Source organism: Ziziphus jujuba, chromosome 11, assembly GCF_031755915.1.
Source record: "Ziziphus jujuba cultivar Dongzao chromosome 11, ASM3175591v1".
NCBI classification, from domain to species: domain Eukaryota; kingdom Viridiplantae; phylum Streptophyta; class Magnoliopsida; order Rosales; family Rhamnaceae; genus Ziziphus; species Ziziphus jujuba.
In genome coordinates, this window is record NC_083389.1 from 8,572,068 (window position 1) to 8,590,761 (window position 18,694).

The 18,694-nt window shown below is 36.0% G+C and overlaps 2 protein-coding genes across 3 annotated transcripts; one reads left to right on the forward strand and one right to left on the reverse strand.

The window, feature by feature from the left end:
• Positions 1-66: 66 nt before the first annotated feature.
• On the reverse strand, positions 67-3,094 carry LOC107432176 (uncharacterized). Of its 2 annotated transcripts, none has more exons than XM_016043252.4 (11): positions 2,822-3,094; positions 2,620-2,714; positions 2,369-2,426; positions 1,861-2,052; positions 1,693-1,769; positions 1,418-1,500; positions 1,254-1,305; positions 1,015-1,083; positions 735-821; positions 562-626; positions 67-346 (listed from the first exon to the last, which is right to left on the reverse strand). In XM_016043252.4, exons 1-11 carry the CDS (start codon positions 3,069-3,071, stop codon positions 304-306), a joined length of 1,071 nt encoding a protein of 356 aa, XP_015898738.3. In that variant the 5' UTR covers positions 3,072-3,094; the 3' UTR covers positions 67-303. The 2 variants fall into 2 exon arrangements, with proteins under 2 accessions (XP_015898738.3, XP_015898737.3); XM_016043251.4 differs by having other exon boundaries at positions 67-375; positions 2,822-3,083.
• A 133-nt stretch (positions 3,095-3,227) lies between these two features.
• LOC132799827 (uncharacterized) lies at positions 3,228-7,643 on the forward strand. The gene is made up of 3 exons (XM_060812563.1): positions 3,228-4,703; positions 6,607-6,814; positions 7,130-7,643. The coding sequence occupies exons 2-3, from the start codon at positions 6,620-6,622 to the stop codon at positions 7,550-7,552; spliced, it is 618 nt and encodes a 205-aa protein (XP_060668546.1). The 5' UTR covers positions 3,228-4,703; positions 6,607-6,619; the 3' UTR covers positions 7,553-7,643.
• The last annotated feature ends 11,051 nt before the right edge of the window (positions 7,644-18,694 follow it).

Sequence of the window (18,694 nt, forward strand, 5' to 3'; positions counted from 1 at the left end):
CACAAATTATAAAAATTATACTGAAATTATGGGTTCATAAATAATTTGCTAATTTAACTTGCAAAGTAGAGAGAATCATTTTTCTGAATTTTATATAAATGAAGAGCTGAACTAATCTTTACGAAATATTAAAGCTCCTGGTCTTTGCAATTATAAATTAAGACCAGCATATAAAACATTTGATGCCCTTTAAAAAATTTAGCGTGGTGCTGATATTAACATACAATTTATAAACGGTCTATAGCTTTTCTCTGTGCCCCTCAGAAAATCAAAGACTCTTTTGTTGATCCACCATTTTCGTCATTAAGTAGTTGGTATTGAGTATTGGTATCTCCATCTTCTAATGCTGGTAAAGGAACAGAATCATCATTTCCACTGTCAGCAGCAAAAACAAAAATGAAAATTTAGATTAACTCCAAAACTTAAATAATAATTAGAATGAATATTGGTAATAATAATAATAAAAAAAAAGGGTTCAGGTAATTAAGGTACATTAGAATAGATAGGAGATTTTTGAGTTTTTGACTGTACTATATAGAAGACAAGGTTAGAATAACATACGTTGTGGAATATATGATGAGGCCGACAAGTATGGTTGCAAAAGCTATATAGTATGACCAGTCAACCTGCAATTTGAGGATCAAAAAATCCAAGCAGTGGTGCCAATTTTGAGCATATGAAATGAAGGGAAAATTTTGAGGATCATAATAATCTCATTTCTTTAGGAATAGTACCTGCTGGTTGTAGAGAAAGATGCGAAACACAACAGCCCACATATCAGATGTGAGACAGGAGAGGGTGAACACAGTGGCTCCACTTTGCTGTATATGCAAAATCCTCCGATTTAAGACAGTTTAAAAGTGGTTTTTTATTTTTTATTTTTTATTTTTTGGCCTTGTAAATGCTCCATGTCAAGGAGAACCATATATGTTCTGAATTGAAACTAAGTTTTCTCGAAAGTAATTTTACCAAAAATAAATTAAAAAAAAAAAGAAAGAAAGAAAAGAAAATGACCTTGAGAACGAATGGAGCAATGGTATAAAATAAAATGCCCGAGAGAACAAAGCCAGCAAGTGCTAATATCTGAAGAGTAAAATTAGGTAAGCAACTAAGCATTTAAACTCATTGATAAAAAAGGCAAGGAACAGAAGTAATTAGAAAAGCAAGAAAAGAAAAATCTATTTTTCCACCCACTATATAGTTTAACAGAACAATTGTATTGAACAAAATATTAAACAAACTTAATCACTTACAATTTCTGTGGAACACTTGACTGACTCCAAGTGCTTTGGCTCTAATACAGATCTAAGAGAACATCAAGGAGTGAAGCTTTATTGTTTTTGAAAACAGAAAAATGTAAACCAAAATATATCCCAGAGCCACTGTCCTTTTAACTATTCTATAAAGAAAAGGATACATCCCGCACAAACTCACTAGAAATCCATAAACACCCATCATGGTAACTGCTTCAACGCGATCCTTTTTCTTAACAAGAAACTCCTATAATACAAGAGAAGCATCACAAAGAAAACAACTGTTGGCCAAAATAATAATAATAATGAAAAAAGAGTTAATATAAAATTAATCAAAACAAAGAACAGGTAACAATGGCTTCTCTGATGTTAGTATATCCATAAAATACAGTCAACCAGGACAGAAGTTTATCTGAATTCAGATTGCAGTTCGGCTAACCTCACCAACATTGCTCATTGATAAGAAAAGTGTTCCTATAACGACAAGAATGTCACCAAGTAGAGGTCTTGAACCACCTAAAAGATGGAAAAAGTGATTTCAGTAACATATAGAATACAAACAAATTTTTTTTTTTTTTTTCAAACATTAAAGATGAAAGAAAGTGACCTCCACTGTCCACCCTTGCATCAGAGCAGAGCACGAAACCCAGACCCAACACACATATGAGTGCACCAAATAACTGCCCTAGGGAATATCGAGTCCCTATGAACATCCATGTCAACATTATGGCCCATCCTACTATGCAGCAATCCAATAATGTTACACTTGTTAGTGAAGAGAACTGGAAAGCCTTGTTAACTGCATCATAACATTTTCCATCAGTCACCTGCCTATAAGTTTGCATTTCTAGATTTCAGAAATCAATGAAATTTCATAAATTTGCATTGTACAACCAAAGTTCAAGTCTTGTGAACATAGAAAATGATTTGCAATAGCATTTAACTAAAAGAGAAGATTGCAGCAAATGTTAAGTTCCCACTAGCTGCTTTTTGCCTATTTGTTCAAAATAGAATCATCAACTAACTTATTAAAGGAATTTTTTTATGAGCTAGTCAATTTCGTGAATGCGCAGATGCCAAAGCATATGAAAGAAAGCTTAAGGACAATAACTCACACAGATAGTTCCCCTGAACATCAACAAATCCCAAAAGGAAATACCAATACCAAGAGACCTGTAGGAAGTCCAAAAATGTAAATCCCAGCCCTTGGAACTCCAATAATGGTTAAATCCAACTTTTCAATCTCAGCACACAGAATATTTAAGAACTTCAACTTCACCAAAGCAAAAAAATTAACAAATAAAACTTATGCTCAACTTCATGGAGTTCATTAATTTAACAAAAACAAAATAAATAAATAGAATACCTGTAGTTTCTGACGCCTATACAGCAAGATGCTCCCATATACTACAGCCAGAGCAAAGTAAACCAAAAGGCTCTGAGTAAGCGGCGCATTCACACCTTCAGAGGTCAGTCAACACAAACAAATCAGACAAGGAATTAATGTTTGAAACTAATTAAGCATGAAAAATCTGAACTTGTGGGTTTGGCTAATAAATGAAGATTACCAAGTTTGGCTATGAGAGAAGAGAAGAAGCTGGAGAGTGCAAGAGCAAAGGAGACGAGCTGACCAAGAAAGAGTATGTACAAAACTCTGATCAGTCTTGCACGGTTTCTCCAACAGCTGCAGGTTAGCCCTCTGGATACCATATTCACGGCGATGAAAACTATGACAAATAGCACCCTCAACCATTTGTAATACAAGATTCTCTTTCTACCTTTCATTTCTACTAGTCGCATTATCTGACTCCCATGCATACAACCAAAAATGTAGAGGACACGTCATTTATGATATGGTTCATTTTTAGGCGGATTTTGACCCTACATAATTTAAATAAATAATATCTCAGCCAAAAAAAAAAATTAAATAAATAATAACAAAAAAGTATATATCAATAATTCACAGCGAATATTTTTGGTGTTTGAATTAAAATATTATTTATTTATTTTTTGCTGTAATTGGGTTTCCCTTTTTTTTTTTTTACGTAAATTATCTTTTAAATGACCGCAGTTTTTAACTTCCAAAAAGTAGTTTGCGTTTTAAAAGTAAAATAGTTTGCTTAAAAGTAAGGCTTTGTTTGGCTTCTGCCTTTACTTTTTTAAAAGTGTTTTTTTAAGAAAATGTTTTTTCATTAGTTTTGATTATAAATGCTTTTGAAATCCTTAAATAGTTTTTAAAAATTATTTAAATACTCACAGAAACAGCTTTTTTAATCTTATAAATTATTTAAAGCTTATCAAAAACTATACCAAATACAACATAAAAAGTAATTTGTCATAACAAAATTTTGAAGGATTCAGTTGAATTGCACTTGCATACACCAAAAAACAGAGTCTCACAAGCCATTTAATAATGAGACACTCTTTATAGGTTTTATTTTAACATTGCAAAATATTAGAGTATTGAATTTATATGCCAGTGATAGTTTTCAAATTCTCTTGTATTGTATATTTTTGTTGTCCTGTCATATTCCGATGTCGCTTTCAGGATGAGTGACGTCACAGGTCGTTATGGGCTTTCTGTTGCTTGTCCCTTACGATTGTTTATTTTTGTGGTTGAATGGGTGTCAAATCATGCCACAGTTAGTAATTTGTTTGCAAGTCCAAGAAAAATCAACAGGTGATGAGCCACTGTGATTGGTCCCTGATTAGGCATATTCAGGCCCCTTCATAATTTAAATAATATTATAAATATTTCATTAGATTTTCTTTTTCTTTTAAAGTATCTTCTTTTTTTTTTTTGATACAGGAGACCTCCAAAAAGGAGGATTACGGAACAAGGCCACTGCTAAGCCATATCAGTGGCCACAATATCAAGTAACTCCCTTGGAAGGGAACCAAGACAACAAGAATTCAAATCAAACATAACATTATCATACAAAGCTACCTTAGCAGTATAATCAGCAAGGGAATTGGAATCTCTAGGACTCCAGGACATCTTCCAGTCAAATCTTGCAAACAAAGGTTTAAGTTGAAGGAAATAGTATCTGGTGTCCCAGGCAGACGGATCTTCAAGGTTTGAAATTCCATTAGCCACCATGACAGAGTCAGTGGACCATAGCAATCTCTCCCACGGGGAATTTGGCCCAATACCCCCATAGGACCGAGCTTCATGAATTTTGCCCCTTCAATTCATTTCTTTTTTGATCTACCCCTTAATATCCCTTATAACGTTCGAACAAAAAACAATTACTTACATATCCTCTTATTTTTAAAACCAAACAAAAATTAACTTTTCCTTTTCTAAACGTCTTTACACTTTCATACAAATACAAAAATACAAAAAAAGCAAACAAACGGCTTTACACGAACACACAAATACAAACAACCAAACCGAAGCTGTCGTGGAAAAGCCAAACATTAGGATCTCATCTCAGCACAGGGAATAAGGTAATTGGTTGAATCTTTTTGTTTATTTGTTGCCGTGGGACCGGTGTGGGTTGTTTTTGTGTGGATTTGGCTTTATGTTTATTTCTTTCGTTGCCGTGGAGTGTGGGTTTTTATTTATATTTTTTGTGTTTATATTTTTTGAAGATTTAGGATAGATTGATATTGGGCATTAGTAGGAAATGAAGAGAGGAAAAAAATGGGATCGGTTTGGCCTTGATCGGTGGCCGGAGGTGGAAGAAATAACCGGGTCAAGAATCGGGTCGGTACTGGTTTAGGCGGGTTTATTTTTTGAAGATTTAGGATAGATTGATATTGAGCATTAGTAGAAAATGAAGAGAGGAAAAAAATGGGACCGGTTTGGCCTTGATCGGTGGCCGGAGGTGGAAGAAATAACCGGGGCAAGAATCGGGTCGGTACTGGTTTAGACGGGTTCGGGTTGACCCGGACAAGGGTTGAAGATGGATTGAACGACATGTCGTCTGGGATGAAAGACACCCAGACGACATGTCATTTTTTAATTTTTTTTTTTTAAATTTTTATAAAAAAATGTTTTTTTTTGGGTTCCATCGACAGACATCCCTGAGCATGGAAAATAAATAAAGGATGAAGGCAGGGAAATCAATGAATTTGATGAAGAATAATGTTAGTTTGTAATAAAAAAACATAACATATGTATATATATGTATTTGTTACAACTTAGGGATATAAGGATTTTTACCCTGATCAAAGTTTAAATCCTTAAGCTAAAGGTGTTATCTCACTAGTGCATGATACTCAAACTCTGTCTAGAAAACTGCTTTTGTGGGTTGAAAAGAAGAATTTTTTTAAAAACGTACTTGACCCTTAGGAAACTAATTATATTTCTTTTTGGATTTGTATACAGATAAAATAAATATGAAGTGAATGATTTGTATAGCATATATAGGTGTCGGTAGGTCTGAGCTTTTACAACCAAATCAGGTTAAACACAAGCAGTATGGGGAAGAGATGTAGCTACATTAGTTGACATACTCATATAGAAGTGGTGGACATGTTGCAGTCCAGCTTAACCTATATGTTCAGATTATAGTCTGCAACTTTCTGTGCACATTTTTTAGACATATATTATATGGTAAGAAATAATTAAATATAACATGAATATGATATGTATATATACAGTCTAAGGACTACTTTTGATTGGCTTATAACAATCTGTCTGTTGCATCACTTCTATCTTGTCTTCCACCTCTATACTTCACTTTCTTGTTTTTCTATTTTGGGTGAATTGACTACTTCCTCTCCAGTCATTTCAATATTTCACTTTATCTGCTTCTGCATGTAGCATCATAATTGGCCACAATTGTGGGTTGCTCTATTAAAACCTCACTTTAGACTATAGCTGCATTAGAAATCTTACTTGCTTTTCAGACCTTCTTTTTTCTTTTAAGTTTTTTCTTCTTCCTTTTTGCTAGGGTAATTTATTACTAAAAATCAGTACATGGAGATAAGAGAAAAATACTTTATGATTAATTAGAATTGAAGTTGAGAATTCCAGAGTTAGTACTTTCTAAAGGTATATATATATAGATATATATATAGAGAGAGAGAGAGAGAGAGAAAGAGAGAGAGAAGATCGATGCATAAAATTTTAGGTACATGGTTAGCTAGAAGCAAACACGCAAACACTTTATCCCCAAAAAAGAAAAAAATAAAAAATTAAAGAAGAAGAAGATAGAAAGATTTAGATGGCATGCACACTGCTATACATTAAATGTTCAGTAAATGTTATGGCATGCACAATATCCTTAGGAAGAGAGCGTATGAAATTGAGGATTGCGGATATTTATACATGTATGTATACATAGTTGACAATGTTGTTAAAGGTAGATAAAAGTTTATTAATGTTGTCAATGTACATTTGTAGGTTGTACTTTATAATGGCACCAAAGAGGAACTTACGACGTCAACCGAAGAAGGGAGTTAAGAAGGTGGAAAGTAAGAGACGCGGTGGTAGCACAGTAGCAGCACCCGACTCTAAGCGTCAACGTACTACTAGGCAGAAATCCAAATCTGAGACGGAAAGCACCAAACTTCGAGGGCACGTTCCACTTTCCTTTCCCCCATCTGATATGGTATGTTTTATATTCATTTATGTTGTTTTGTGCGGTAAATGATAAGATATGTGGCAGTATTTATTCATGAATGTGAAAACTGAAGAAAAATTTCACCCGATGGCCATCGGTAATTGCCGATAGGCCATCGGGCTTTTTTTTTAGTTCATTGTAGGTTGATTACCGATGGTTTCATCGGTAATTACCACTTGTGCAAAAATGTGAACCCATATGTGTTAAGATTTAGTTGGAAATTATTATTATCAAGTTAGGGTGGAAAAATAGGGTATGATTAAATCGTTGATGTTAGTTCCATTTATGTAATTCATATTGCAGCCCATCGATGCTCCAAAGGAACGGATGTTGCAGGATGCCGATATAAATAAAGTTAGGGCACATTCATTCGGGAATCCAATAGGGGCGAACAAAGTAATTACAAGTGTCCTCACAAGTGAGCAGCTCGAAAAGTATAGACAAACATGTTTTGGACACTTACTTGACATGAAGAACCTCTGGTTCTCTGGTCAGTTAGTGCATCACCTGCTTTGCAGACAAGTTGTGTCCAACAATCCAGAAGTACTGGAGTTTAACTTCGGCGGATCTGCAGTGCGGTTTACGAAGTGGGAATTCGCACTCATTAGTGGGTTAAAGTTTTGTAGGTACCCTTCGATGTATGATATGCAAATTTCCAAAGGAAATGAGCTGCGCACGAGGTTGCTAGATGACAGGAGTGACTTGAAACCGCCCGAACTGGAATGACTATTCAAGGATACACTTTTTGTGGATGATTGGGATGCTGTTAGAATTGCGTTACTATATTTCTTAGTTCATGGTGTACTCGGAATGGATCCGGAGGTTCAAATAAATAAAAAATTTATTGATTTGGTTGCTGATCTCGACGTATTTAATTCCTACCCTTGGGGCATTCTGAGCTACAAGGAGACGATCAACTCATTCCACAATGCATTCCAGCAACGATTTATATTTAATAACCTATAATTTGTATTTTGTAGGTGTGGGGGTTTGAAGCAATCCCTGATTTTGGTAACCAATTTGCCGACCGGTTGGAAACCCGTTGTCCGAGGATCCTTGGATGGCATACTCCAAGGCAACCGAACCATTTTTCTGTCCATAATTGGTTCTCCTCCAATAGCAATGTAAGGCAAATTTTGTTTAGACTACATGATACGACTACATTCAAGTTACATTACCATAGTCAGTTTCCAAATTTACTTTTTTTTCCTTTCTTCATTGCATGTAGTATGTTATGCACTGGAGGTTAGATGCTACCGATGAGGAGAAGACTATGGATTACTGGCGAACAATAGCAGTTGACATACATGAAGTTCGCTACACGTCACCTCCAATTGTAGCACCAATAGTTGGCGCTAAAGATGTTGGCACTAAAGATGTTAGCGCTAAAGATGTGTCCAAAGCTGAGGAGCATTCTAGTGGCCCTCCAGATGCTAATTTCAGGGTATGCAATTGTTACTTGCACACAAATTTGTATTTCATATGTTGTACTAATATATGTTGACTTATGTTTTGGATATTGATATTGATTAGCTTGCTTGCTTGGAGGAAAAATTTGATGAATTAAATAAAGAGATGGCAGCGTTAAGGAAGATGCTTAGTTCTATTATTGACCAACAAAAGCATCAGGTATCATTTAGACAACTTAGTATACTTTACTTTAGTGCTTCAGCATTATTAAATTACATATTGTAATTCAGCAATTATTTGTTGTTAGAGTTTGGGAACTGCAAAAATAATCATTGTGTTTTGCAGGCCGAGCATCATATGCATAGCCATTCACCGTCATCTTCGGTTAGACCATCATCCCCTGTGGCACCGTCTGTTGGAGAGCAAGCTGAAGAATTTGATGCACCCATAGACGGTTCCAATGGTAGGAAGGAGGATGATGATTGTACTACACCGTTTGAGCCTATCGTACATGGAGGACCCTATGTGGAGGATTCCTGGGCTTTGGTGCCATATCGGCCTTTGCATTTCGGGTGGGATATCGGTGCTTCAGCTGACAGTCCACATCATGACCAATCAGCTGAGATTGAGGTGGAAGATCGGAAGCATAACGTTGGTGATACAAGCCGATTCGGTCGAGTTTACCACCAGTCACATCACGTCATCTCTCCTTACACCGACCCGTGTAAAAAGAAGGTCAAATTTAATCTTACTCGACCTATTGATGCATCAAAGGAGAGGGCGTTCGATGAGTGGTATAGGGTGGCACCGAAGGAAGCAACCGTGTGCGCATCTTATATGACGGTGGGAAAGGAATTTTTTGCTGAGCTACTGACCGATGAAGGATGGTTGAATTCCGATATAAGTTATATGCTTTATGTTCATGTAAAATCATTGTGGTCCTACGTTTGGAATGATGTTTTATTTATCACCTCGCACTTGTTACTTATTTCCTTTAATGTGGTTTTGCAGCATATTGACACTATTTTGTATTTCATACGAAAAAGACGGTTTGATAATGAGAAGATGTTCACCAACACCTGTGCCATATTAGACGTGTTATTTTGGGTAAGATGATGGGATGTTACTGCGTTGCTTAATGTTATATTGATGATATTTTATATTGTATATATTTCATTATTTGGCAGTCATCCATCAAAGGGCGTTATCCCATATGGAGGGCATCTCGTAGCACATATTCATGTGATGCGACCCTTTGTAACTATGTGCGTGGGAGGTCACCAAAACCTAGCGTGTCGTGGCGGATATGTGATTATGTAAGTCCATACATATATTGAAAAAAATTCTCACTAAGTTTCCCATTTTGTGGATAATGAGGTTATGTTCTAATTTGCAGGTGTACATCCCTGTCAACAATGGAGGCGCGCATTGGTTGGCAGCATGTGTGGACTTGAAGGCCCGGCATATTGATTTAAATATGGGAAATAAATATGTCCAGAATAGAGAGTTGAAGAATGCGGAATGCCTTACGTATATGCTGCCTTACCTTTTAAGGGATGGGGGATATTACGGGAAGAATCCGGACGTGTCTCCCACTTTAGATCCATTCACGATGACCATGATCAAAGATGCACCCCGCCAAGATAATGGGTATGAATGTGTTGTCATTTCAAACAACTTGTATTGCTGCTATTTTTTATTGTGGTTACGTGTGAAAATACACGTGGTTGGTTTTCATTAATGCTAATAATTAATGCTATTCTACAGGGGTGATTGTGGCGTCTACGCTCTGAAATTTATTGAATACATGAGTAGTGAGGAGAACCCTTCATTTGGTCCGCAAGACATTATGTTTTTTAGAAAAAAATATGCTGTTGATTTGTACTTTAATAAACTTTCAATGTAGATCGTATGTTTAATGTTATGACGGTCTATACTAATGTTATACTAATGTTATCTGAATATGCTGAACCTATCTTTACTAATGACAATCGTTGAAAAAAAAAAAGATAAAAGATAAAAGATAAAAAAAACCCTCGGTTGTGGTAAAAATTAAAGCAAAGATGATTATCGATGGTGCATCAATAATTCCCGATTCACCATCGGTAATTACAGAAATGCTTTTCGTAACCAACAAATAAACCCTGAAAAAATTACCGACGGTTTCATCGGTAATTTCCAAAGGTGTACAGTCCATCACGTTTTACCAATTTGTTGGGCCCCACAAGTCCCATAATGTGTGTTGAATGCAAAAACATGGCAAATAGGGATTCTAAAATTATAATAAGTGGAGAAAATCCCAAAATTTAATAAATGTGTATCAAATTTTGCCAAAAAATGGGATGTCTGTTCACCCTCCGTAATTCCTGAGGAAAACGTCGGTAACCACCAAATTCCCTCATAAAATTACCGATTTTGTCATCGGTAATTCCCGACGATGTACAGTCCATCACATTTTACATGTTTTTTGGGCCCCACAAGTCCCATAACGGGTGTTAATGCAAAAACATGCAAAATAGGGATTCTAAAATTGTACTAAGGAGAGAAAATCCCAAAATTTCATAAAAGTATATCAAATTTTGCAAAACAATTGATGACTGTTTACCCTCTGTAATTCCCGAGGAAATCGTCGGTAACCACCAAATTCCCTCTGGAATAATTACCGACAGTTTCGTCGGTAATTCCCGAGGGTGTACAGTTCATCATATTTTACCAATTTTTTGGACCCCACAAGGCCCCTAAGGTGTGTTGAATGCAAAAACATGCAAAATAGGGATTCTATAATTGTACTAAGGAGAGAAACTCCCAAAATTTAATAAAAGTGTATCAAATTTCGCAAAAAAACTGTATAACTGTTCACCCTCGATAATTCCCGAGGAAATCGTCAGTAAACTACAAATGCCCTCTGGAAAAATTACCGACAGTTTCGTCGGTAATTCCCGAGGGTGTACAGTCCATTATATGTTATCAATTTTTTATGCCCCACAAGGCCCCTAAGGTGTGTTGAATGCAAAAACATGCAAAATAGGAATTCTATAATTGTACTAAGGAGTGAAACTCCCAAAATTTAATAAAAGTGTATCAAATTTTGTAAAAAAATAGGATAACTGTTCACCCTCGGTAATTCCCGAGGAAATCGTCGGTAAACTACAAATGCCCTCTGGAAAAATTACCGACAGTTGCGTCGGTAATTCCCGAAGGTGTACAGTCCATTATATTTTACCAATTTTTTATGCCCCACAAGGCCCTTAAGGTGTGTTGAATGCAAAAACATGCAAAATAGGGATTCTATAATTGTACTAAGGAGAGAAACTCCCAAAATTTACTAAAAGTGTATCAAATTTTGCAAAAACTTTGGATAACTGTTCACCCTCGGTAATTCCCGAGGAAATCGTCGGTAAAAACAAAAATGAACCCAGGAAAACCTACCGACCGTTTCGTCGGTAATTACCGAGGGTGTATAGTTCATAATATTTTACCAATTTTTTGGACCCCACAAGGCCCCTAAGGTGTGTTGAATGCAAAAACATGCAAAATAGGGATTCTATAATTGTACTAAGGAGAGAAACTCCCAAAATTTAATAAAAGTGTATCAAATTTTGCAAAAAAATAGGATAACTGTTCACCCTCGGTAATTCCCGAGGCAACCGTCGGTAAACACGAAAATGAACTCAATAAAACCTACCGACAGTTTCGTCGGTAATTCCCGAGGGTGTACAGTTCATCATATTTTTCCAATTTTTGTTACCCCACAAGGCCCCCAAGGTGTGTTGAATGCAAAAACATGCAAAATAGGGATTCTATAATTGTACTAAGGAAAGAAAATCCCAAAATTTAATAAAAGTATATCAAATTTTGCAAAAAAACTTATAATTGTTCACGCTCGGTAATTCCCGAGTAAATCGTCGGTAAACTCAAAAATACCCTCTGGAAAAATTACCAATTGCGTCATCGGTAATTACCGAGGGTGTACAGTACATCAAATTTTCCAGAGGGTATTACCGACGAAATGTCATGGACTGTACACACTCGGGAATTACCGACGAAACCGTCGGTAAATGTTCCAGAGTGCATTTTGTGGTTTACCGACGATTGCCTTGGGAATGACCGAGGGTGAACAGTCATCCTATTGTTTGCAAAATTTGATACACATTTATTAAATTTTGTAATTTTATCTCCTTAGTACAATTATAGAATCCTTATTTTGCATGTTTTTGCATTCAACACACCTTAGGGGCCTTGTGGGGCCCAAAAAATTGGTAAAATATGATGGACTGTACACCCTCGGGAATTACCGATGAAACGGTCGGTAATTTTTCCAGAGGTTTTCCAGAGGGCATTTGTGGTTTACCGACGCTTTCCTCGGGAATTACAGAGGGTGAACAATTATCCTATTTTTTCGCAAAATTTGATACACTTTTACTGAATTTTGGGAGTTTCTCTCCTTAGTACAATTATAGAATCCCTATTTTGCATATTTTTGCATTCAACACACCTTAGGGGCCTTGTGGGGTCCAAAAAATTGATAAAATATGATGTACTGTACACCCTCAGGAATTACCGACGAAACTGTCGGTACTTTTTCCAGAGGGCATTTGTAGTTTACCGACGATTTTCTCGGGAATTACCGAGGGTGAACAGTTATCCTATTTTTTTACATAATTTGATACACTTTTATTAAATTTTGGGAGTTTCTCTCCTTAGTACAATTATAGAATCCCTATTTTGCATATTTTTGCATTCAACACACCTTAGGGGCCTTATGGGGCCCAAAAAATTGGTAAAATATTATGAACTGTACACCCTCGCTAATTACCGACGAAACTGTCAGTAGGTTTTCCTGGGTTCATTTTTGTTTTTACCGACGATTTCCTCGGGAATTACCGAGGATGAAGAGGTATCCAAAGTTTTTGCAAAATTTGATACACTTTTAGTAAATTTGGGCGTTTCTCTCCTTAGTACAATTATAGAATCCCTATTTTGCATGTTTTTGCATTCAACACACCTTAGGGGCCTTGTGGGGTCCAAAAAATTGATAAAATATAATGGACTGTACACCCTCAAGAGTTACCGACGAAACTGTCGGTAATTTTTCCAGAGGGCATTTGTAGTTTATCGACGATTTCCTCGGGAATTACCGAGGGTGAACAGTTATCCTATTTTTTTACAAAATTTGATACACTTTTATTAAATTTTGGGAGTTTCTCTCCTTAGTACAATTATAAAATCCCTATTTTGCATGTTTTTGCATTCAACACACCTTAAGGGCCTTGTGGGGTATAAAAAATTGATAACATATAATGTACTGTACACCCTCGGGAATTACCGACGAAACTGTCAGTAATTTTTCCAGAGGGCATTTGTAGTTTACCGACGATTTCCTCTGGAATTACCGAGGGAATACAGTCATCCTATTTTTTTGCAAAATTTGACACTTTTATGAAATTTTGGGATTTTCTCTCCTTAGTACAATTTTAGAATCCCTGTTTTGCATGGTTTTGCATGGTTTTGCATTAACACACGTTATGGGACTTGTGGGGCCCAAAAAATTGGTAAAATTTCATGGACTGTTCACCCTCGGGAATTACCGACGGAACCCTGGGTAATTATTCCAGAGGGAATTTGATTGTTACCGACGATTTCCTCTGTAATTACCGAGGGGGAACAATCATGCCATTTTTTTGCAAAATTTGAGAACTTTTTAAGCAATTTTAGGATTTTATCTCCATAGGATAATTTTAGAATCCATATTTTTCATTTTTTTGCATTCAACACACCATAGGGGACTTGTGGGGCCCAAACAATTGGTAAAATGTGATTGCTATAGGGTTTCGATAATTACCGATGATACCTTCGGTAATTCTTGAATCAAAAATAAATTGAACGTTTTCATTTTTTAATGCCGTTTGATCACTAACTTTGCCAGAATTTATCATTAATAATGCTACATTTAGCATGTTATTGGTTGGAACACACATGATTGAAGTTGCCGGATGGAATTGTTGTGAGTATTTTACGACGGTGTACAGATGTCAATTACCGATGATGCATTGGTCATTACAATTGGGCAGTAATATCATCCATGTAGTAGTAAGAAACATACAAACAACTAAACCAAAAATTGAAGACGGAATGATATGTTATCAAAACAATACGACAGATGAATTTGACAATAAAAGAACACATAAAGCCAACGTCTATTACGCCAAAACACATGTTACGCGGTTGACCAACTAATTGCATTCCTGACTACATTTCATACACACGCATACCACATAACATGGCCTCATTGTCTGAATATAGCATCATGCAATTGATGGGCGTTCATTTCAGTGGTGCTGTTGGTTGTTAGTGCTATCAAGAGGTACGGCGGCGGAGCATGATCGGCTGGTGTGACCAACCTGTTTGCACCTCCCGCATCTATATTGATGACGCTCCTCTCCTTGAGATTGAATCCTCTTCTTTCTCGGTCTTCTTGACTGTTTGCCAATTTGAGGTGGAAGTACAACCTAGTTTATGACATCATCTGGAGCATGCCACTGACATTTATCTCCAAGTGGATATATGGTTTCCGAATATGCATAACGGAGTGAGTCAACTGAGTAATGCGCCGAGCAAAGGAAATATGGAGAAATATGTCGATGCTTACATGCTGCAATTGCATGGACACAAGGAAATCCATCAATGTCAAATTCCTTGCATGAGCACGTCTTATTTTCTAAGTTAACAACTCCAACGAACATGCCATGGCCAACAACTTGAAACTCATATAAGTTCATTGGCATAACACGTAAGCCTCTGCCATTATTTGAGCGGTCCTGCATGATTTTTTCCAACCAATTAGTAACAGGAGTTTACATTGCAGCAGCATTAGTTCGACGTTCATACCACCACCTTTGCAAGACATCTCGAATGTGATCTAGTAATGGCAAAACAGTTCATGCTCTCTGCGATGTTAGTTATCATTATGTTGTATCTATTGCCCGAAAAATGTGATCTAGCCCATTTTGCAGGACTTGCATCCTTGAGATATTGTACAACTTCAATACTAACCCCTTCTAAAAGTTGCATGGCCTTATCAAAATCCTCAACAATATATGCTCTAGCTACATCATTAAAAGTTGATATAATCGCATTGACATTACCTTTAAACTTCTTAACACGTAAATTTGTACCAAGATGATATGTGCAGTGGCCATGGTGATTATTAGGGAAAACTGTACGTATTGCTTTTGCAATGCTCTTGTGTCTATCCGATATAAAAGCTATATTTGGATCATCCCCAAACGCTTCTTTAAAGCTCTCAAAAAACCACGTGTAAGCCGCATCCGTCTCCCCAGGGCCTATTCCATAAGCAAGTGGATAAATTTGATTGTTCCCATCCAAACATGATGCAGTATATAACAAACCTCTATATCTATTCTTCAGTGTAGTTCCATCGACAGCTACGACTCTCCGCATATGCTGGAACCCTCTAATGCTAGCTCCAAGTGCCATGAAAAAATATAAAAATCTGTTTTGATCATCAGTTTCAATTTGAGTAAACGTGCCTGGATTTTTGCTCTTCAAAACGTGACTCCATAAAGGAAGTTTTGCATATGAATCTTCTGGCGTGCCCCACAAACCCGATAGTGCAAATTCCTTAGCAGCCCATGCTTTGTTGTAGCTTATGTTTACTCCGTAATTAGAGCGAATGTCATGCACGATATCTCGAGGTTTGTATTGCCTTGAAATCCCATCAAACATTGGCTGGATGATGTCTCCGATAACTGAACTTGTTGCTTGACGATGATCCCTTTTCATGATATTTAAAGAGCAAATATGCTCATCCCTGAAGGCCCTAATCATGAAGGCCTCTGTATTATCACCATGTAGTTTGGTAGCACGCATTCGCCACATGCAATTGTCGTTTGCACATACAACCTCATATCGGACTCTATTTGACTTCTTGACCTTGAATTCAAAATTTCTCCTTAGTGCATAAAGACTAATCTTCTTCTGTAGCGCATTCTTACTCGTAAAGATTTGGTTGATTCGAATGATTTCATGGGCATTGACTGATGAGAAGCGATGGTTAACCCTAAGTTCAGCCATGGTTGCGGTCGAATCGTGTCGAATGTCCAAATGGTTTTCGGTACAAGGAGAGGCAAGCACATCATCATTCACATTATCAATTGGAGTACTACCATAAGGAGACTCACCATGTCGACTATCACCAGCTGAAAATCCCGAATGTTGGGTCCAACAAGTGTCTCGTAACCCATCTTCACTACGATCAGTGTTGACCTCAACCTCAAATTGTTCATCTTGATCATAATCATGTCCACGATATTCATTCATATCATTAATGTCGAAGTGCTCATTATCATGATCATGTTCCACAGATTGCACATTGTTTTCACAAATTTGATTTTCAGAGAATCCAGGTTGAGTTTCCGGCACATGAACTTCGGTCGCTGGGGACTGCATGTCGGCATCAGAGGTACAAGTAGCTATCTCGGGAACTGCAGATAGTGGGGCATTAGTCATAAATCCTGAACTTGTAGGTATCCTATTCACAACACATCCAGCAGTATTAATACTCTTTGGAACCCTGGATAACACATCAACAATAAGTGGAGATCTGTCTTGAGGTCTGTGTGAACTATACTCTTCTATAAAACTTTGTAGGTCTTCATCATTTTCCACAACGTACGGCTCACATGACAAACACACATGGTATATGAACTTGAAGATTAATTGATGTTGTGTAGAATCTAAGTTGAGAGCGTTGTAGACAACATCTTTAAGTTCGGCCAACATACAATTCCTTTTGATACATATAATATTCGTTCTTTGACGTTGGTATCTCCAGGTACCTTTAGAACATACACTCCATGTTCCATCGTAGAACAGTAAAACTGAAATTTGTGATATTGAGCACAAAGAGTTTACCAATTCAAAACATACTAAGTATCTACTTCTGCAATCGTAGAATCTTTGTTGGAAGGTTTAACTATAATCCTGAAGCAAAAGTAATGAAAAAATACAAATACATTTTTAATAAATGAGTACAGAAAATAAGCCAAACAATTATGTTATTAACGCCTACTGAAATAGCATTTTAAATACAAATACAAACATTTTCAGTAAATGAGTAAAGATAAAATAGGAATGCATTTTATGTAAATGAGTACAAAAGCTGTTTAAGGGAAAAATGTTGCCATATATGTACACATATTTATATTTATAACACACCCTGTGAAAGCTGATAGAAGGCACAAGCTGCTGGATAGAGAAGACAAACGAGTTTTGTAGTTGGTCAATGTTTTCCCTTTCCGACCATGTAAATGTTATCTTTTTAATACAATATTGACTAATTAAATTCTTATTCTTAGGCTAATATATATATATATATATATATTTATTAATTAAATCGATCCATTGAAAGGTCTAATGCTCTAAATTTGACCTCGATATCATCTTTCTGTGAATTCAAACAAAACATTTTTGATTCATTTTTATAATATTATATTTAATTTTTTGTTCATAGTTTATAACGCCTCCTTTGTTCATACCAATTCATACTTTTTCCTCACTACTAGTATTGTGCTAAGGCTAAGTCATTATTTGATGTTGACTTTATCTATCACCTATACGTAAAGTATATTTTAGGAAATTTTTTTCGTAAAATCAATTAACAAAATTAATATGAAGTATATTGTATTTATTTTTTGGCTTAGTTATTAAGCCATTTATGTTTACTGTTGGGAGTTCATGATTTCAAAACATTAAGATGGAAAAAATTTATTATAAATGATAAAAAAAATTATGTAAAGAAGTAGCATAAAGCCAAATTATGTATATATATATATATATATATGTATATATATCCACATACCAGGTAATCGTTAACTCCGATTTGCAGAAACGTACAATTTAATTACATCCTTTTGAAGTGTATGGGCTCCACAATGAAGATTTTCAGATGATGCAGGGAGAGTGAACTGAACTGAAGAGATTTTGGGATTTTCTGCAATGTTCGTCAATGCAAAGAAAGAAGGCTGAAAGGTACCTAACCAACAAAAGAGAAAGAGAGAGGAAGACACAGTATACATTTAATGTGGTAGCAGGGACAGAAGTTAATGAGGGTAGATAGAAATGAGAGATGGTCAAAAAAGTTGTTTTAATATTATCACCTGTATTCGAGACAGTCAATGAGAAAACTGTTATTTTTACTTTACACTTTCATAGGTATCCATGTATTTAAATAGTTTACAAAAGCTAGACAATTAATTCCCTCCTAACAAGTCTCATTTGGACATACTACCATGGAGCCCTTCATGTAAAAGTGATTGATACCATCCATTTAAATTATCATCCTTCTTATTTATTGCTTCTCCACATATCAAATAATATGGAGAATTTAATAATGAAATTAGATCCTTACACATCATATTGACACGAGAATCAAGTACA